This window comes from Crocuta crocuta, unplaced genomic scaffold, assembly GCF_008692635.1.
Source record: "Crocuta crocuta isolate KB4526 unplaced genomic scaffold, BGI_CrCroc_1.0 scaffold142, whole genome shotgun sequence".
Lineage (NCBI taxonomy): Eukaryota > Metazoa > Chordata > Mammalia > Carnivora > Hyaenidae > Crocuta > Crocuta crocuta.
Window position 1 is genome coordinate 2095550 of NW_027528892.1, and position 21383 is coordinate 2116932.

The 21383-nt window shown below is 44.4% G+C and overlaps 1 protein-coding gene, 1 long non-coding RNA gene and 1 pseudogene across 3 annotated transcripts; 1 reads left to right on the plus strand and 2 right to left on the minus strand.

Moving 5' to 3' along the window:
* Positions 1 to 5352: 5352 nt before the first annotated feature.
* On the minus strand, positions 5353 to 6794 carry LOC144225809 (uncharacterized). Of its 2 annotated transcripts, none has more exons than XR_013333399.1 (2): positions 6445 to 6794; positions 5353 to 6011 (listed from the first exon to the last, which is right to left on the minus strand). It is a non-coding gene; the product is annotated as an uncharacterized LOC144225809 (long non-coding RNA). The 2 variants fall into 2 exon arrangements; XR_013333398.1 differs by having other exon boundaries at positions 6479 to 6785.
* Positions 6726 to 21215, plus strand: ZNF582 (zinc finger protein 582). Its single transcript, XM_077757029.1, has 6 exons — positions 6726 to 6811; positions 7800 to 7907; positions 8387 to 8474; positions 9685 to 9811; positions 10051 to 10146; positions 19801 to 21215. Exons 3-6 carry the CDS (start codon positions 8466 to 8468, stop codon positions 21123 to 21125), a joined length of 1557 nt encoding a protein of 518 aa, XP_077613155.1. The 5' UTR covers positions 6726 to 6811; positions 7800 to 7907; positions 8387 to 8465; the 3' UTR covers positions 21126 to 21215.
* LOC144225665 (solute carrier family 25 member 36-like) lies at positions 11810 to 18812 on the minus strand (annotated as a pseudogene).
* Positions 21216 to 21383: the final 168 nt, after the last annotated feature.

Below are 21383 nucleotides of genomic sequence, written 5' to 3' on the forward strand. Positions count from 1 at the left end.
GGAGCCTGGAGCCCGTTTCAGTCTGTGACTCCCTCTCTCTCTGACCCTCCCCTGCTCACGCTGTCTCTCTCTCTCTCCTAGAAATAAATAAAACATTAAAAAAAAAAAAGAAGACTTACATCTGATTCACACAAATACAAATAACAAAAATGGACAAAAGAGGGTACCTGGGTGGCTCAGTTGGTTAAGCATCTGACTTGGTTTTGGCTTAGGTCATGATTTCGTGGTTCATGAGATCAAGCTCTGAGTTGGGCTCATGCTGATAGCGCGGAGCCTGCTTGGGATTCGCTCTTTCCTCTCTGTCCTGCCCCCTCAAAAAAATTTTTTTAAAAATATGACACAGTTTTCTGATATAAGGTCACACAACTAGAGTGGATAGACTTAGATGCAAGGATAATAACAAAAACTACGAAGACAGTTTCAAGATTGCTATTCAACCCCAGATGAATAGCAATCTAGGTAAAATATTAGAAAATTTGAAAAAACTAAAACACTACTTAAATAATTGAGGGCTCAAATATATATTATCTATAAAACTTTCTTTACAAATACATACTTGAAATATTAAAACACTGACATACTGAAAATGTGTTTGAATTTTCTTCTGGTTAATAGACAATCTTAAAACCAGAAAAACAGTATATAGAAATGTCAGTAGTAACAACAGAACACAGGATTAATCTTGGATAATTGCCATTAATGAAAAGGAAAAACAGAAAAAAACACTCACAGTTATGTTTCCTTCATTATGTAGATTGTATGTCAAAGAGTTATGGGAGGTGCCCAAAGTCACGGTCATGCAAGGAGTAAGAAGCTAAGATAGGGTTAGAATCCACGTTGTTGTTTCTTTGCCTCCTTGTTCAGAGCGAGATGGGACACGGCCTCCCCATAGTTGGTCCAGTCACTGATAGCTGGTGGTACCTTTGTGAAGAGAAGGAACGTGGCAAAAGCATGAATCTACCTGGGTTCACAGGAGAGGGAGCTGGAGTTGTTCGGCATGTGCTTTGGCTCAAGGCACTTTACAGAGAGAGTGATGGTCTCTTGGGAAGTGGTTGACAAGGCAACTGTGGATTGGACAGAATGGGGAGGCATCAAGACATTAGTGTAGAGGAGCCTTGGTGGCTCAGTCAGTTGAACATCTGACTCTTGATTTCAACTCAGGTCATGATCTCAGGGTTGTGGGATTGAGCACTGCATTGGGCTCCATGCTGGATGTGGAGCCTTCCTGAGATTCTCTCTCTCTCTCCTCTCTCTCTCTCCCTCTGTCTCTCTTCCCAGCTCTCTCTCTGAAAAAAATTATATATATATAAGTTATATATATATAAAATTATATATATATATAAAGATATTCATGTGCTCTTGAGATGAAGAAGTTGTGGCATCCAGCCTCCAAGATGGCCCTCAAAGATCCTTGCCTCCTAGAATTCATACCAGTGTGTTTTCTCCACCCACACTGACTCAGTCTGATCTATGTGACCAACAGAGCATGGTGGCATGTGACTCTGTGAGAGCCTGTAAGAGGCTTGGCCATAAAGTACATTGTAACTTACAGATCACTTATTCTAGGGGAAACCAGCCACTGTGTCACAAAGACAGTCAGGTGGGGGCACCTGGGTGGCTCAATTGGTTGAGCGTCCAACCCTTGATTTTGGCTCAGTTCATGATCCCAGGGTCATGGGATCAAGCCCTGCGTTGGGCTCCATGTTGAGTATACAGCCTGCTTAAGACTCTCTCTCTCTCCCTCTGCCCCCTCCCCTGCTTGTGCTCTCTCTCTCACAAAGACAGTCAGCCATATGGAAAGGCCACATGGAATGGAACCGGGGCCTCTTGTGGAAAGCCGACACCAGTTTGCTAGCCGTGTGAATGGAACACCTGGAAGCAGAGATTCTAGCCCCAGTTAAGCCTTCAAACGACAGACGTCTTGACTACATCCGGCTAAACTGCTCCTGAAACCTTGATTCACAGACACTGGGAGACATTTTAAGTGCTGACTATTGTGTAAGCCATTAAGTTCTGAGGTAATTTGTTATGCAACAGTAGGTATCTAATACAGACATCAAAGAAATTAAAATTATAAGACCACCTCAAAGAATAAAAAATAGATCCAAATGACCCAACATATCAGAGTAGTATTAAAATTAAACAAAAAGAGATAAAAGAGAACTACTATGTAGCGGGGAAAAAAATTAGTCATTCTTTTATTTATTTATATTTAAAATTTTTAATGTTTATTTTTGAGAGGGGAAGGGTAGAGAGAGAGGGAGACACATACTCCAAAGCAGGCTCCAGGCTTCAAGCTGTCAGCACAGAGTCGGATGTGAGGCTTGAACCCACGAACCGTGAGATCATGACCTGAGCCGAAGTCGGACGCTTAACCAACTGAGCCATCCAGGCGCCCCAGTCATTCTCTTAAAATAACCACGTAATATTTACATTTAATCATTTATAGATCATGAAGGAAACTTTAAATCTTCAAAGTGCAAGTATTACAGATAGCATTGATTCATCACACCCTATGGTATAACAAATTACAAACTGTAATAAATAAACTTGTAAATATCCTCATAAAGTTCTACAGAAAAATAAAGATGAACATTTATAATTTATGGAAGGAAAACAACTTTTGAGCAAAATAAAAGGTAGAGAGGATAAATGAAAAACACTGACTTGCCTCAGTACATAACAGAATATAAATTAGCTAGGTGATAAAAATATTTCCTAACTTAAGATTGTAGCCCAGACTCTGCCCGTGAAATGATCCTCCATGTTCCCACTTATATGTCTAACTAACATGTCAAACTGTCACATTCGAAGACAAACACCCAATCTCCCCTCCAAAGATGCACTCTTCTCCATGTTTTCCTCTCCTCCGGTGATGTTTGTTCTTCCAGTTATTCATCTCAGGATCCCCTGGACTTATCCTTCACTACTCCTGATCTCTTGCTACTCCGCCCCATAAATCAGTGAATCCTGTTAGCTCCACCTTTAAAATATACACCGAATCCAACTGCTTCTCCCATCCCCCTCTGGTACCATTCTGTTCCTAGATTAGGCCTGATGTGCACATTCAGTGGGAGGGAGAGATGGTTGGCCCCGAGCCACAGTCACTTATGGGAAATGTAGTCCTGACCCCACGAGTCAGGACAAGTGGAGCAGGCAGCCCCCTTTGTCTGCCTGCGATCAGAGTCCAGTCTGGCCACACTGGCTGGCCATTCTACCCGCCTTTACTTAGGGACCTGGGACTCCTTGCTTTGGCGCGTTATGGCTTTGTGGCCCAGCTCAAATGTGTTTCCAGGTAGGTAGGTCATCTCTCTGCCTCATGCTCACAGCCTCAGGAGCCCCAGCCGACCCACCCACTCTACCGGCCTGTCCAAAGGCCTTGATGTTAATTGCATCCTCTGTCGTCGTTTCTGGGAGACGCCTGGCATAGCACAAGCCTGAAATGGCCCCGTGGTGACCTTCTCCTCGGTGAATCCTCACACCCTCTTCCAGGTCCCAGCCCAGACTCTCTGTATTTGGTTGTTTCCATGAGTGTTTGTGGCCTCCGTGGTATCATGAAGCGAATGTCTGTCTCTGAGGATGCATTCTCCAAGGCTCCACCATATTGGCTCGTCCACAGTTCAGAGGGCAGAGGCGCATGGCCACCACCCACAGCTACTGAGGCCTTGTTTGGTGGAAATACCTACTCCACTCCTCTTCCACACTCTGCCCCCATGAACTCCAGTCACTCCAGTTTCCCCGAAACTGTTGTTTGTGTCAGCTTAGCACATCGGTGCTCTGCCTTCGTTCCTCCTCTCTGCCCTGCAGCGTGTGATATGTCTTCGGAGAGAAAGCCATTGCGATGATAGAATCTCACTTACTTCCCTTCTCTCAGGGATCAAAGTCTTGCACTACTTGCTGTCCAATATCTGAAAAGACTTGTTTTCTACAATGATCTAGTTTCCTGTTTAGAATGCAATGGCAGGTGCAGTGCAATTACATTATCATACTTCAAAGCAGGGAATCGTCCCTGCTTTTTAAAAAAATTTTTTTTAAATGTTTTATTTATTTCTGAGAGAGACAGCATGAGCAGGGGAGGGTCAGAGAGAGGGTGACACAGAATCTGAAGCAGGTTCCAGGCTCTGAGCTAGCTGTCAGCACAGAGCCCGACGCGGGGCTCGAACCCACATACAAAATAGTTTCCAAATCACTACACCTATGCTATGATGAAAACAAATCTTCTAAATTGAGTTCAGAAATTGCTTGCAGTTTTGTCTTTATATATTATCTGATATATATTATCTGATATATACAAGGTTGTAACATTCTCTGCTGTTATTTGTCTTTTACCTTTGCTTATGGTGTATTTTGCCACACAAAAGCGCTTTAGTTTTAAGTTCTAAAAGGTACGTCTTAAGTCTGGATTTTTGTATCATAACTAGAAAGTCTTTTCACACATCCAGGCTACAGTGGAATTCAACTTTGTACGTTTCTGGTACTTGTATGAATTTTTTATCTCTGATCAATATGGAGTTTATTCTCTTGTATGATACAGAGTATGAACCCAATTTTACTTTTTTTCTAAATGACTCTCCATTTTTCCCCCAAGGTTATTTATTAAAAAGTCCTTTTTACTCTAGTGATTTGCCACTTTTATTATAGACTGAAATTTCCACTGTTTTTGATAGTATTTCTGACTTTGTTTTCTTCTGTTGGTCTGATTGTTCAAGAGCCAATATCAGAAAGGTATAATTATGCAAGTTTTAAAAATTTCTGGTATAATTAACACACTGTTATCTTAGTTGCAGGTGTACAATATAGTGACTCAACAATTCTATGCATTACTGTGTTCATCATGGTAAGTGTGCTCTTAATCCCCTTTATCTATTTCACCCATCTCCCCACCTGCCACCTGACTTCCCTCTGAAAACCATCAGTTTATTCTCTATAGTTAAATATTTTTGTTTGGTTTCTTAAACTCCACATATGATTTAAAACAATATTTGTCTTTCTCTGACTGATTTACTTCACTTAGCATTTTAACCTCTATATCCATCCATGTTATTGCAAAGGGCAAGATTTCATTCTTTTTTAAAGCTGAGTAATATTCTACTGTATGTATGTACCATATCTTCTTTATCTATTCATCTAAATTATGGAAAGCTTTGGGGCACCTGGGTGGCTGTGGGTTAGGTGTCCAACTTTGGCTCAGTCATGATTTTGCAGTTCATGAGTTTGAGCCCTGTTTTGGACTCTGTGCTGACATCTCGGAGCCTGGAGTCTGCTTTGGATTCTGTGTTTCCCTCTCTCTCTGCCCCCCCCCACTTGTGCTGTTTCTCTCTTGAAAATAAACATTAAAAAAATAAATTATGGAAACTTTTTCTAATTCTTTAATATCGTCAGGTTTAGCACATGTTCACAGCTTTTCTTTTTCAGCGCATTCCTATTCCTAGGCATTCTCGTATGTATATTTTTTTCATTTTGACATTTCTACCAACTTATCTATTTCCAAAGAGGAAAACAGTACTGGCATTTTTACTGGGTTTAAGTTAAATGTCTAAGTTAACTTAGAGGTGCTGACATCCTTGAAATGTGCAACAATGCAGACACTGACAAATCTCAGACGAAATGATTCAAAGAAGATGACAGAATACACGGTCTGAGGCAAACAAGACCAGTTCCAGAGACAGGAGCTCTGGACTCCAGGTCAAGGACAGCCGTACCGCGTGGGCAGAGGTGGCTTCCTCACTCAGGGACCAGGCCTCACATGGCCTGAACAGCATCCAGGACATCGGAAGCTCGACCACACTGGACCATGCCGTTCTGGGATGTGTCAGGTCCAGGAGCGTTTCAAACGTGGCACACCAAGGCCCAACTGCCTGTGGTCTGGGGGACTTGGCAGAGAGCTGTCCTCCACAAGTGGAAACTCCTTGTCATCTTGTTTAAAACATTTTTGCTGGGTGCCCCTCTGGTTCGGTCGGAAGATCATACGACTCTTGATGCTGGGGTCTTGCATTCAAGTCTCCTGGTGGCTGTAGAAATTACAAATAATAAACTTTAGGGGCACCTGGGTGGCTCAGTGCCTTGAGCATCTGACTTCCGCCCAGTCATGATCCCACTTCATGAGTTCGAGCCCCACATTGAGCTCTGTGCTGACCACTCGGAGGCTGGAGCCTGCTTTGGATTCTGTGTCTCACCCCCACTCCCTCTCTCCCCTCCCCTGCTCATACTCTGTCTTTCTCAAAATAAATTTTAAAAAATAAATAAATAGAAACAATTTTGCTTATTCTGCAATCTCCCTCATAACCTACATTTATTTCAATATTTTTTCTCCTTCTAAACCTTCTGGTAAAGTGGCTGCTCTCCGGAAACGCTGATGTACACACGAGCGTGTTCCCAGAGTGGCCAGGTCCCAGTCTCACCCAACGACGGGCCCGCACCACACACGACACACACCGCACTCACCACCAAAGACGCGATCGTACCACACACCGCGCACCTGACGCGCAGACCCGCCGGCGGCCACGCGGGGCCTCGAACACTCTCCCTCGAACCCAGCAAGTCCCTCCATCACACGCGTGCATCCCGGGCCCGCCCATCCCGAAACATCGCGAGATCCGCCTTGCGGCCTAGCGGCGCCTCTGTGCCCAAAGACTGCGTTTCCCAGAAGAGACTGCGGCGTTGGCCCACTCGCGAGGCAGCGTCGGCGGTGCGTTGTGCGCCTGCGCCATCTTCCGGCTTCAGGCGGCGGGTCCGCCGATCCCGAGGAGGAAGCGCACCCGGGCCTGCTGGGGCGCGGCCACGGTTGCCCCTGGATCCGAGGAGTTGGCAGGTGAGGGGCTCTGGAGCTTTCCAGGTGCTCCGGGATCCGTGTGGGAGCGGGCGCCACTGCCGGGCGGATCTCGGGCCTGGGAAGAACCGGAACGTCTCTCCCCAGCGTCGGTCAGCGGCTTCCCGGGCTCTGGACTACGTTTCCCATCGGCCTCCGTGGCGCCCCACCCCCGCCGCTAGCGCCCCCTTTCCGTGTCCAGGCTCATAGCCTCTATCTATGGACCCCTTAGGTGGGTGTGACGGGGTCCCGACTCCCCGAAAATGCTGGTGGATGTTTTACAGTCATTTTACTCGTCTTTTTTTTTTTTTAATTTGGGATGGAGTCTTGTTTGGTAAGATTCTCAAAGAATTGCAAGACCTCAAAAGATTTAGCACCACTAGTTCAGAAGCAGAGACTGAAATTTGAGAACATTTTAGATGACCTTGTAGAAAAAAATCTTTGTCCAGCAATGGGGAAACGGTTGAGTAAATCGTGGGCCACTTTTTTGTAATAAAATATTACGAAACTGTTACAGATAATGCTGAAATAGTGGTCATTATTTAAAAAATTCCTATTACGTATTATCAGTTATTTCATTTACACATTACTTAGAATTAGACGTTTGTAACATGCCAGGCATTGTTCTAAGTTCCTTTCGAAAATGCTCCTCGTTTAATGATGAACTCACAAAGTGGTTAAACATCATTCTTAATACTTGGATGTTTTTATTCCAGTCGTTTTTTTAAGCCCCTGTGCAAGTAGGTGGGTGATTTGATCTCTTTTCCAGAATGTTCTCATGTTGTATACAGAGACTACTTGTGAATATCTTTCCTTGTTAGTTAATGTTGCCCCCCATCATTTTTGATAGTTATTTGGTGTTCCGTCACATGGCTGGGCCAAAAGTGATTCAACCACTTGCCCACTTGTGCACTGCTAAATACTGATTTTTGCTCTATTTTTCAATAAATACTGTGCACACAGCTTTGCTCGCTGTTATGTCTCTGTACAGAGTTATATGGATGTGATGAAAATGGAGTCGTGTGATTTGCCCACTGCACCCGCACCCCTTCTATTGACTCAAGGCAGGGTCCACGAAGTGATGTCCACCAGGCGTTAGGTAGGTCTGTAGGGTTCTTTGTGAATTTGGAAGTTGCGTAAAGAGCCGGGGAGACCTCTGAAGGTGTTACACTGTGGGCATGAGCGAGTTAACTGTTCTGTTTCTGGGAAGGCTTCACTGTGGGCCGGGCCAATGCTGGTGAGGCAGGCGGTGCTCCCTGGCCTGAGGACTGCCTTTCTTGTCCTTGGGACACCATGTGGCCATAGTCACTGGACCAGGACTGAGCTCCCCGCCACAGATTTGCATCAGTAACGAGGTGGACTTCTCTGGGATTTAGGGGAAGTCGGAGAGAAAGGGCCACTGGTTCCCGGTCACGTTGCAGCAGTAGAGTTGTGTTTCCTGAAGTTGGGTAAGGACGGACCGCCAGGACCCATCTCTCATTCTTGTGGGGGTGGGGGATAAGAAGGCGGGGCTTGTAGCCATGGTTCTGGGAGCTGTGAGGCAGGCTTGGCCTCTCATGTTTGCTCTTTCCTCCCCAGCTCTGCCGTCTCCGGATTCTGGCTTCCCCAAGAGAGGAAGCAGGAAGAGGACCCGTCAGCCCATGACATTCTAAAAGTCATGTCCCTTGTGAGTTTTAAATTCATGTCAATATTTGCTTTCTGTATCTTGAAGCTTCCCACCTGGATCTCATTCAAGAATCTGGTTTTCAGAGGTTCCCATTTTAGAGACTAAAAAGACCAGGTAGCTAGTCCGGGGTCCCGTCTCCCGCTGCCCCCTCTATTCTGACCACTGCCCATGGATTCAGTCTGCACAGCATTCCACATGTGATAGTGTGGTAGTCTGCCAGGAAGCTAGATAGAGCAGAAATCCATTTCCTTGTGTAAAATGAGAACCGAGGGTGGATGAAATAGAGATGAATACTTGTGATCACCGTGACATGGAAAAGCATGGGAACTGGTCTCGGCGCCGTCTCCCGCTTTGGGAGGGATCAACGATTGGGTGTGTCACTGAGCCTTCGCTGGAAATCGGAGAACTTAGACACCAGAAGTAAGGTCCACTTTCAAGGATGAACGGAGCCTTTGAATGTGGGTCATCTTCCAGCAGCTTCTTCAGCCTAAGAGCAAGAGAAGTGCAGTTGTGTATTGTGAGACAACTGGCCAGATGGATGAATTTTTCAGAATCTAGATAGTCCGAGCTTGGAAGAGCCTTCAGAGATCTGATCCAACTTCTACATACAAAATAAGAGAATGGTTGAGGCATCTTTTCACTTGATAGAAAATTGTACAGCTCATAAAAGTAATGTTAATTTAAGAGTTTTCTTGGAAGAAAGAATGCTTTGATACGGTGACATAATGACGATCCTGCGTCTTCAACTAAATCTCAGTTTATATGAATATCTTATTTTCTAAGATAGAAACATTTCTTCAGTAAGACATTTGGGGGTAAGTCTATCAGAAATTGTTGGTTTGGTTTGTTGTTGTTGAAATTACAGGTCTCTCGTTGGGAATTTGTTGTGTCCCAAGGACAGAGCAGGCAGTGTGCTTTATTATAAAGTGTGTCACACTGGGGAAGACTCCACTTAGCTGGCTTTTAATTTTCCTCCCAGATCTGTGTACAGAGCTTTGGTTTGTAATAAAAAGGAATGTTCAAGAACATTTCAACACTGTTTTCCTCATGCCCACCCTCTCTTGTCACCCGCTCACATTGGAGGCCTCCCACCCCAGTTTCCTTTTCACCAGAACACCCCATTCCTGCCGAGACCACCTGCATCTCCTCTCACCCCATCAAGAAACATTTCCTTGAAGCATGCAAATAACAAGCCTGCCTGTTGTTTCAGGAGTCAGACGTGTTCAGGGATGTGGCCGTAGTCTTCTCCCAAGAAGAATGGGAGCGGCTGGGACCTGCTCAGAGGGACTTGTACAGAGACGTGATGTTGGAGACATACAGCAACCTGGTCTCACTGGGTAAGGCGGCCTGGTGTGTTAGCTGGGATGTTATCCTGGGCGTATCCGTTCCTTCCTTGTCAGTTTCCGAGTACCTTTTCAGCGGTCAAAGAGCAGCTCCATGGGCTGATGCCGTGTCTTCCCCAGCCCGCAGGGACTGTCAGACTTCCTCTGGTCTCTCCTGCTCAGGGACCAGCTCCTGGATCTGAATTCTGGGGGCCCCACGCCATAACTGGGTGGCATGTGTTTCTCCCGTCCAGGTCTTGCCGTCTCCAAACCTGACGTGATCTCCTTCCTGGAGCAAGGCAAGGGGCCCTGGCTGGGGGAGAAAGCAGCAAGAGCACGCCCGTGCCCGGGTAAGTGAAGCCTGGGTGGGAAGAGAAGCCACTGCATTTAGCGGGTACGTGAGGAAGCAGGAGCTTTGAGTTAGAAAATCTTCCCTCCAAGGTGCCAGACTCAGAGGCCACGTCCCGCTTATCATCTTTTCTGGCCTGTCACGTTGTTCCTTTCTTCCTGAATCGTCTCTGTGTATGTGGGTCATCACTCCCCCTTGTCCTTGCTGACCTCGGTCAACAGTCCTCAGTCTCCTTTGGTGGATCTTCTCACTCTCTTTAAATGTTGGAGCGCCCCAGGGCTCAGACTTGGGTTTCTTCTTCCCTGTTTATTTTCATTCCCCGGAACCTTCTCCATTACTCTGGTTAATTATATATATATTTTTTCCATTACTGTGCTTTTAAACACCATTCATACTTGTGTTGCCCAGCGTGGAGCCGCTGGCCCCGTGTGGACAGTGTAATTCACATTCATTGCAGTTAAATACATTTAAAAAATCAGTACCTCAGTTGTACTTGCCCCATTTCAAATATTCAGTAGCTACTTTGTGGCTCGTGTCTGCTGTACTGGACTGTGTGGATCCAGAACATTTCCACTGTCTTCAGCTATTCCTTTAAACTCCACATACTTCTATCCAACTGCCTTCTCATCATGTCCACTTAAGTGTTCATTGGCCACTATGAGTATAACGTTCCAGAAAGGAGTCCTTGATCCTAACAATCTGATCTTCTCTCTTTCTTCCACGCTTTAGTAATAGGGTATTAAATTCTTGTACTTGCTCAAGTCAGAAACGCTTGAAGCATTCTTGAATTTTCTCTCACGTACCTATCCAGACTGTCAGCAAATCCTTGTCGTAGACTCTAAGCCTAAAGTTCTTTCTTGTCCATCGTGAAAGCAGATGCAGGATTAAAATGCAAGAGATGGCTAATGTCCAGGAAAAGACAAGAGCCCCGAATAAGGGTCCTTGTTCTGTATTTATTAAGATCAGAAGGCTCTCAAACGTGATGGGCGTGCACAAAGAGACAATGAATCTGTGAACATTAACTCATGGGCATGAGGGAAAGGGGGTTTTGAAGATTAACGGTTAGGGGTTTGGGTCAATATAAAACAAAATCCTGGCGCTCGGCAGATGGGCAGATGGTTGTTAACAGCAGGCTGGAGGCGCTGTGTCTGTTCATCTTAGCTGGCCTAGGGGAGAAGGCAGAGCCAGTAACCTCGGGGTCAACAAGGCATCTTTCTTTTGCTAATCAGCTCCTCTCTGGGCAGCATCAGCTGCAGCGGTCTGTCTAATTTGGTCCTTCCTTCCTGTGAAAGCAGCTTTCTGCTATAGTACTAAGGTGGGGGGCATTTCCGCCTGAATGCCTAATCTTGCTTACCTCCTGTACTTTGTATTGGGGCCTTGCCCCTCCCCCCCCATTGAAGAGGCTTTGCCCCCCCTCTATCCTGGAGGCCTTTGCCCCCACCCTGCTCTATCCTGGAGTCCTAATCTTGTTTACCCAAGCTTGGGTGAGAGCATCCTATGGCTTTATAATTCTTTATGGCTTGTTAACCCACTGGTGCAGGCCCAGGGAATTCCTAAGCTTATTCCCCACAAATCCCATTTGCTGTACCTTGAAATATATCCAGAATTTAACCACTTCTCGCCAACACTGCTACCATTTCACCCACACCACCATCGCCTTTGGCTTAGACTCTTGCAGCAGCCTCCTCCCCATCCCTCCGCTTCTGTTCTCGTCCCCTGCAGCGTTTTGTCCACATGGCAGCCAGAGTGGCTTCACATGTGGAAGATTTGTCCACATTGAAGTTGTGCTTGGCCCTGGGCGTGAGTGAGGTCAAGTGTGGAGTGAGCATCAGGAGAGAAGGCATGTGCGCCTATATAAGTGAACATATTCACAGATTCTGGGGATTAGGGTGTGGGGATCTTTGGGAGGCCGTGATTCTGCCAGCCGCACCCGTAATGTCAATTTTGCTTTTGTTTTTCATTTTAGTTTGACAGCGTATGTTTATTTGATTGTTTGACATGCTGAGTTTTATTTACTCCTTAGATGTGTAGGTTTACATCATGTATAAAAAGGATCTCCCCCTTTGACATTATAAAATGAGTCTCTTATGATTTTTTTCTAGTATTTTTATGGTGCTATTAATGATTCCTGTGGCGTTTATTCTTCGTGCAAGATGTGATTTCACATTATTTCCCAGGTTGTTATCCAGTTATTTAAACAGGATAACTGATTTTATTGTTAACTGATTTTATCTTTTCACCACTAATTTCCCAAGCCACTTTTGTCATCTGCTGTTACCTCTGGATCTCTTTGTGGACTTTCGGTTCTGTGTCATTAAGCTCTTTGTCTAACTATGTGACCCATACCATGTTGTTTTAATTATTGAAGGTTTTAAATATCTGGTAGATAGGTCCTCGTCATTCTTACTTTTCAGAATTTTCCTGACTATAATCAGGTTTGCTTTTCCATTAGAACTTTAGAATTAGAATATCTGATTTAAAAAATAATCATGTAATTCTTACTGAGATCACAGTAAATTTCTAGATTAATTGAGGAGAAAACTGATTTTTCAAATTGATTTTATCTATTTAAGAACATGATAGGCTTTTGTCTTCATTTATGTCCATCTCCTGGTAGTTTTAGAGTTTTATTTATATGGGTCTTGTCCGTTTCTTCCTATATTTATTCCTAGGTATTATATCTCTATTGCTGTTACTGGAAATGGGGCCTTTTCATCCCTATTATAGTTCAGCTGGTGGTTTTATATAAGGCATAAGCGATTCATATCTTCAGAATAATTTTGTAGTTAACCCAACTTACTGAATTTGCTCGTTATTTATAATAGTTTTCATGTAATCCTTGATTTTCCAAGGAGTCAATCATATCATCTGCAAATGGTGATAATGTTTTTGCATTTTTATACCACTTGAGTTTTTCTGTTTTGCTGACGAGGTTGCTGATCGCACAACACCCCCAGAACAATGGTAATGGGGGTAGTTTATGTCCTCCTCTCGTTCTTAACCTTAGTAGGAATGTTGTTAGTGTCTTCTCATTAAGCATAGTATCGGATTCAGGAATGAGATAGAGCTATTTGATTAAAGAAGTATCCATCTTTTCATATTTTATTAAGTTTTCTTTTTTANCTTTTAAGTTTTCTTTTTTAATCTGTGAAGTCTGGATTATATGAATAGATTTCCTAGTTCTGAATACTGAATCTAAACATTCAACTGTTTTCTTTCTTTCTTTTTTTTTAATGTTTTATTTATTTTTGAGAGAGAGAGAGACAGCGTGAGCAGGGGAGGGTCAGAGAGAGAGGGAGACACAGAATTCGAAGACAGGCTCCAGGCTCTGAGCTGTCAGCACAGAGCCTGATGCGGGGCTCGAACCCACGAACCGCAAGATCACGACCCAAGCCAAAGTCAGACGCTTAACCGACTGAGCCGCCCAGGCGCCCCTCTACTGTTGCATTTCTTGAGTCACTTGTGGTAATTTATATTTATTCTGGAAAGTCCTCTTTAAAAAAATTTTTTTTTAGTGTTTATTTGAGAGAGAGAGAGACAGGCAGAACACGAGTTGGGGAGGAGCAGAGAAAGACATGGACACAGAATCTTTAGCAGGCTCCAGGCTCTGAGCTGTCAACACAGAGCCCAACACAGGGCTCGAATTCAGAAGCTGTGAGATCATGACCTGAGCCAGAATTGGACGTTTAACCGACTGAGCCACCCGGACATCCCAGTGCTCTTTTTTAAAAATTTATTAATTTATTTTGTGTGTGTGTGTGTGTGTGTGTGAGAGAGAGAGAGAGAGAGAAAGCAGGGGAAGGATAGAGAGAGGAGACAGGGAATCCCAAGCAGGCTCTGTGTGTTGCCAGCACAGAATCTGATGTGGTGCTTGAACCCACAAACTGTGAGATCGTGACTTGAGCCAAAATCAAGAGGTGGTCACTTAATCAACTGAGCCTCCAAGGTGAGAGAGCCACTGAGAGAGAGCGAGGACACGCATGCGCATGTGCAAGCAGGGGAGGTACAGGAAGGGGGACAGAGGATCTGAAGTGGGCTCCTCACTGCCAGCAAGGAGCTGCATGCAGGGCGCCAAGTCGCAAACCACAAGGTCATGACCTGAGCTGAGATCAAGAGTTGGACGGTTAACCAACTGATCCATCCAGGTGCCACTTTAACTTTTTTAGGAATCTCCATACTGTTTTCTGTGGTGATTACACCATTTTATATTCCCACCATCAGGGCACAAGGATTCCAGTTTCTCCACATCCTCATCAACACTAGTTATTTTCTTTTTTTTTTTTTTAATGTTTTTATTTATTTCTAGGAGAGNGGTGATTACACCATTTTATATTCCCACCAACAGGGCACAAGGATTCCAGTTTCTCCACATCCTCATCAACACTTCTTTTCTTTTTTTTTTTTTTTAATGTTTTTATTTATTTCTAGGAGAGAGAGAGACAGCGCGAGGAGGGGAGGGTCAGAGAGAGAGGGAGTCACAGACTCTGAAACAGGCTCCAGGCTCTGAGCTGGCAGTCAGCACAGAGCCCGACGCGGGGCTCGAACCCACGAACCGCGAGATCATGACCTAAGCGAAAGTCGGACGCTTAACCGACTAAGCCACCCAGGCGCCCCAACACTTGTTATTTTCTGTTGAGTTTTGTTTTGGTAGTGGCCATCCTAATGACTTTGAGACAGTATCTCATTATAGTTTTGATTTGTGTTTCTCTGATGAGTAGCGATGTTGAACATGTTTTCAAATGCTTCTTGGTCACTTGTATATCTTCCTTGGAAAAATATCTATTCAAGTCCTTTGCCAATTTTTTAATAGGGTAGTTTTTTTGTTGTTGAATTGGAGGAGTTCTTTATGTATGTTAGATATTAACCTCTTATCAGATATGTGATTTGCAGATATTTTCTTCTGTTCCGAAGGTTACCTTTTTTACTTTTTTGATTGTTTCCTTTGATGCATGAAAGTTTTACGTTTGAAGTAGTCCCATTTGTCTATTTTTGCCTTTGTTGCCTGGGCTTTTAGTGCTCTATCCAAGAAATCATTGCCAAATGCAATGTCATAAGTTTTTTCCCCCCCATGATTTTTTGTAGGAACTTAACATTTTTAGGTCTTATGCCTAGGTCTTTCATGCATTTTGAGTTAATTTTTGTGTATGGTATAAGGCAAGGGAGCTGCTTTATTCTTTTGCATGTGGGTATCCAGTTTCCTCAGAACCATTTGTTAGAGACTGTCTTCCTCGTTGTGAGGTCTTACCACCCTTCTCAGGGATCATGTGACCTTATGCTGGGGTTTATCTCTGGCTTCTCCGTCCTGTTCCATTGGTTTACAGGTGTCCCTCTATGTCAGTGCCATGCTATTTTGATTATTGTGCCTTATAATATGTTTTGAAATCAGGAAATGTGAGACTTCCAACTTTGTTCTTCCTTTTCAACTTTATTTTGGCTGTTGAGATCCCTTGAGGTTCGTATGTGGAAGCTGTTTTAACATCTTAAGGCTAAGACTATACATCAGATTTTTAGACATATTTTTTTGGTTATCCAAAATAGTGACTACAAATGCTAAATAATTAACTTTAAAATACTTTGCCAGGCTGCTCATGAAAACATGAAATGGATACAGGAGACCTGACTATTACTGCTGCTATTTTGCAATGTTTTTAAGTTTATTATTTTATTTTGAGAGAGAGAGTAAGTGCACAAACAGGGGAGGGACAGAGAGAGGGAGAGAGAATCCCAAGCAGGTTCTGTACTGTCANCTCTGGCTTCTCCGTCCTGTTCCATTGGTTTACAGGTGTCCCTCTATGTCAGTGCCATGCTATTTTGATTATTGTGCCTTATAATATGTTTTGAAATCAGGAAATGTGAGACTTCCAACTTTGTTCTTCCTTTTCAACTTTATTTTGGCTGTTGAGATCCCTTGAGGTTCGTATGTGGAAGCTGTTTTAACATCTTAAGGCTAAGACTATACATCAGATTTTTAGACATATTTTTTTGGTTATCCAAAATAGTGACTACAAATGCTAAATAATTAACTTTGAAATACTTTGCCAGGCTGCTCATGAAAACATGAAATGGATATAGGAGACTTTACTATTACTGCTGCTATTTTGCAATGTTTTTAAGTTTATTATTTTATTTTGAGAGAGAGAGTAAGTGCACAAACAGGGGAGGGACAGAGAGAGGGAGAGAGAATCCCAAGCAGGTTCTGTACTGTCAGTGCGGAGCCCAGTGTGGGGCACTATCTCACAAACTATGAGATCATGACTTGAGACAAAATCAAAGTGTTGGACACTTAATTGACTGAGCCATCCAGGGGCCTTTTTTTTTTTTTTTTTTTTGAGAGAAGAGTGGATTTTGGTTTTGTTTTTATTTTTGTAGGAGGGGGGAGAGTGCAAGTAGGGGAGGGGCAGAGAGAGGGGTACAGAGGGTCTGAAGCAGGCTCTACACTGACAGGCTGACAACAGTGAGCCTGATGTGGGGCTCCAACTCACAAATCATGAGATCATGACCTGAGCTGAAGTTGGATGGCTCAGTCGGCTGAGAGAGGACTCTGGTGCCCCGAGAGAGAGGAGTGTTTTTAATGGCATGTCCTCAGAGGCAGCCAGAGTTCTTTCCACGCTGCCCAAAAAGCAAGTAATGTGTCATTACTTTAATCAGGATGGCATTCAGATGTCGCTGACCGTTGAGTGGGTCAACCACTAATTCATAGGTTGCCATCATAATGGCTGTAGCTGGAATCTGTCTCACGAGAGTTGTTAGACCACAGTGAAGAGACCCAAAACCTTACATCTGAACAACCACATATGGTGTCTGAAAAAAATGTCTGTATGTACTTGATGCCCTCTTTACCTGGTTNGACAACAGTGAGCCTGATGTGGGGCTCCAACTCACAAATCATGAGATCATGACCTGAGCTGAAGTTGGATGGCTCAGTCGGCTGAGAGAGGACTCCGGCGCCCCGAGAGAGAGGAGTGTTTTTAATGGCATGTCCTCAGAGGCAGCCAGAGTTCTTTCCACGCTGCCCAAAAAGCAAGTAACATGTCATTACTTTAATCCTAAAACCAAATTCACATTTGGGCATAGTTACAAGTTCCTAAACTAGTCTTCTCTTTCTACCAAGCTGGCTCTAATTTTCCATGTTCCACGGCAATCTTTTGATTGTCCTTCGTTTGCAGGATGGCATTCAGATGTCGCTGACCGTTGAGTGGGTCAACCACTAATTCATAGGTTGCCATCATAATGGCTGTAGCTGGAATCTGTCTCACGAGAGTTGTTAGACCACAGTGAAGAGACCCAAAACCTTACATCTGAACAACCACATATGGTGTCTGAAAAAAATGTCTGTATGTACTTGATGCCCTCTTTACCTGGTTGTTCTTACAACTTTATGTGGATGCTTTGTGCACTAGTTGTGCACAAGTTTTTTTTTCCTTAATGTTTGTTTATTTTTGAGAGACAGAGCAAGAGCAAGTGTGGGGGAGGGGCAGAGANTTTTTAATGGCATGTCCTCAGAGGCAGCCAGAGTTCTTTCCACGCTGCCCAAAAAGCAAGTAATGTGTCATTACTTTAATCAGGATGGCATTCAGATGTCGCTGACCGTTGAGTGGGTCAACCACTAATTCATAGGTTGCCATCATAATGGCTGTAGCTGGAATCTGTCTCACGAGAGTTGTTAGACCACAGTGAAGAGACCCAAAACCTTACATCTGAACAACCACATATGGTGTCTGAAAAAAATGTCTGTATGTACTTGATGCCCTCTTTACCTGGTCTTGTTCTTACAACTTTATGTGGATGCTCTGTGCACTAGTTGTGCACAAGTTTTTTTTTCCTTAATGTTTGTTTATTTTTGAGAGACAGAGCAAGAGCAAGTGTGGGGGAGGGGCAGAGAGAGGGAGACACAGAATCCAAAGCAGGCTCCAGGCTCTGACTTGTCAGCACAGAGCTCGACGTGGGGCTCGAACCCATGAACTGTGAGATCATGACCTGAGGCAATGTAGACACTTAACCAACAACCCACCCAGGCACCCCTCTAGCACAAGTTTTTGAGAGAAGAGCAGCATCAGTCCCACAAAATTTGATATGTCTTTCACAGACTCTTCATCATCTTCCATTGTCAAAGTAACTTTTCCTTCCAGCAGGTTTTGTTTAATACTTTTACATGAATAAAGTTCTGTGAAATGCCACTCTTGGAGGCTGGCCTGCCTATAAAGTCCTCTTTGGGCATTTGTCTGCCACACTTTACGAGCACATTAGAAAGCACCCATTTGCTTTCCTGAGTTCCTCGTTATCAGGCTGTATGTAACCAGCCCTCTCTCGGCCCAGTGGGATTGGTTGCTGTGAGCACAGTACAACAGGCCACTGCAACTGAAGGCGTGTGACGGGTAAAATCAGGATCGAATACATCATTCAACTTGTCCTCGCAGTTTGAATAAGCAGCAGAGAAGAAACCACCTGCAGTAAGTTGGGGCCTTACCCTCTAAACAAGGAACAAGGCCTTCCCTTTTCCAACGTCTCCTTGACATGGTGGAGAGGCCCAGGAGGGACGGGTTTAGTGGACACCAGGCCTGAGCCGTGCAGTCAGCTGCGCTTCAGAGGCGGAAGGCGTCACAGCAGAGGACCACGGCACGTGCGGCCAGCCCCCGCCTCCCACCCCCCCGGCATCGGGTGCGCCATCGTGTTCCTCCGGCTGGGTGAAGATCCACTCACCCTCCTCGTCATTTTTAAAACCCACTTTATTGAGGTATAATTTATACTCAGTAAAGTGCATGCATTTTAAGCATAACATCTGGTGCGCATGGACACACATATACACCGGTGCAGCCGTCACCACAGGCTGGAGAACATGTTCGTCACCCTGAAAATTTCCCTTGTTCTTCCCACCCGATCCCTCACACACCCAGCCCCAGGGAACCAGTGGTTTCTTTGCAACTCTGGTTTCTTTCTAGGCTTCCATGGAAACATCCTTCCTTTTTTTTTTTTTTTTTTTAAGTTTATTTTTGAGAGAGGGAGAGAACGAGCAAGGAAGGGGTGGAGAGAGAGAGAGGGAGACACAGATCGGAAACAGGCTTTAGCTCTGAGCTGTCAGTACAAAGCCTGAAACGGCTCAAACCCATGAACCTCGAGAGCATGGCCTAAGCCGAAGTCTGACAGGCGCCCTGAAACATTCATTTTTTAAAAACATGGTTTAGAGATTGGGGCACCTGGGTGGCTCAGTTGGTTAAGCGTCTGACTTTGGCTCAGGTTATGATCTCTCTGTGAGTTCAGGGTGTATCGGGCTCTGTGCTGACAGCTCAGAGCCTGGAGCCTGCTTCAGATTCTGTGTCTCCCTCCCTCTCTGCCCCTCCCCTGTTCATGCTCTGTCTCTCTCAAAAATAAACAAACATTAAAAAAAAGTTAAACAGAACATGATTCAGAGGTGATTCTGATCCACACTAACATTTTAGAGCTACTCTTATAACCTCCTTCTGACTACTTCTTCTCACTTTATGGTATTTCCTTTCTCTCTGTTCTACTTACCTGTTTCCTAATTGCCTAGCCACATTCAAGAGCTGACAGGTATGATCATGAGTCTGAACTTTCTGGTTTTACTATACAAGTTCTTTTTTCTGGAAAAGGAAAAAAAAACATGCTTTTTTTTTTTCTTCCCCTCCCCACCCCCCAGAATTGGAGTCCAGGTGTGATACTAAGGTATCGTCTCCAAAGCAGCACTTTTATGAGGTACCGTCACCACAGTGGGAGATAATGGGAAGCCTTGCAAGTTACGGTCTTGAGTGTTCGAGGTTCCAAGACGACTGGGAATGCAGAAGCCACTGTGACAGACACCAGGGGAGTCCGGATGGACACCTGAGTCCAGCGATAATCAGCGACGAGGAAATGTCTGCTTTCAGCCGGCCTGCGTCGGCATTCCGTTTTTATCAGAAAATTCATACTGGAGAAAAGCCCTATGGATATGATGACTGCGGGAAGGATTTCTGGCAGGAAGACTTTCTTATTAATCATCAAGGAATCCATACTAATGAGAAGCCCTATAAATGTAAGGAGTGTGGCAAGGCCTTTAAATACGGCTCACGACTAATTCAGCATGAGAATATTCACTCTGGCAAGAAGCCCTACGAGTGTAATGAATGTGGAAAGGCTTTCAATTCTGGTTCAAATTTCATACAACATCAGAGAGTTCACACTGGTGAGAAACCTTATGAATGTAAGGATTGTGCAAAGGCCTTCAGTCGAAGCTCACAGTTGATCGAACATCAGCGAATTCATACTGGTGAGAAACCCTATCAGTGTAAGGAATGTGGCAAGGCCTTTAATAGGATCTCACATCTTAAAGTACATTACAGAATTCATACTGGTGAGAAGCCCTACGCGTGCAAGGAATGTGGGAAGACCTTTAGTCATCGGTCTCAGTTGATCCAACATCAGACTCTTCATACAGGCAAGAAACTCTATGAATGTAAGGAGTGTGGGAAGGCCTTTAATCAAGGCTCAACTCTTATTCGTCATCAGAGAATCCATACTGGTGAGAAGCCCTATGAATGCCAGGCATGCGGGAAGGCCTTTAGGGTGAGCTCGCAACTCAAGCAACATCAGAGGATTCACACTGGAGAGAAGCCCTACCAGTGTAGGGTGTGCGGAAGGGCTTTCAAACGCGCCTCCCATCTCACCGCACATCACAGAATTCACACGGGCGAGAAGCCATATGAATGTAAGAAATGTGGGAAGGCCTTCGGTCATTGCTCACAACTGATACAACATCAGGTAATTCATGCTGAGGAAAAGCCCTGTGAATATAAGGAATGTGGGAGGACTATGCACCATGATTCAGCGACGGCTCAGCATCAGAGAGTGCATAATAGAGAAACCCAGGTGAATATAATAAACGTAGAAAAGCCTTCCATCAGCACGTACCCTTTACTGATCATCAGAGAATTCATGTTAGCAAGCAGCCATATGAATGGAAGCAATGGGGAGAGCCCGTTAGCGTAGGCGTCACAACTTACTCCTCATTTTTTGGAGAAAGACTTGAAGAATGTAATACAGAGGAGAATGCCTTCGTTCAAGCCATCCTTTATCCTGAATCATAAGATTTGTAGTGAAGAACAAATTTATGGATATAAACTGTTTAGACCATGATTATCAAAGAAGCAAGGGAAGGTTGGAAAAAGTCTTGTCTGTAACACATTCTGGAATCACATTCTCTCTCTCTCTCTCTCTCTCTCTTTAGAGCGAGTTGGGGAGGGGCAG

What these genes read in the sequence shown, in the direction of transcription:
- ZNF582 (XM_077757029.1), top strand. An exon ending in CAGCAACCTGGTCTCACTGG is followed by an intron (nt 9,812 to 10,050) that starts GTAAGGCGGCCT and finishes TCTCCCGTCCAG; the next exon opens with GTCTTGCCGTCTCCAAACCT. An exon ending in AAGAGCACGCCCGTGCCCGG is followed by an intron (nt 10,147 to 19,800) that starts GTAAGTGAAGCC and finishes CCCACCCCCCAG; the next exon opens with AATTGGAGTCCAGGTGTGAT.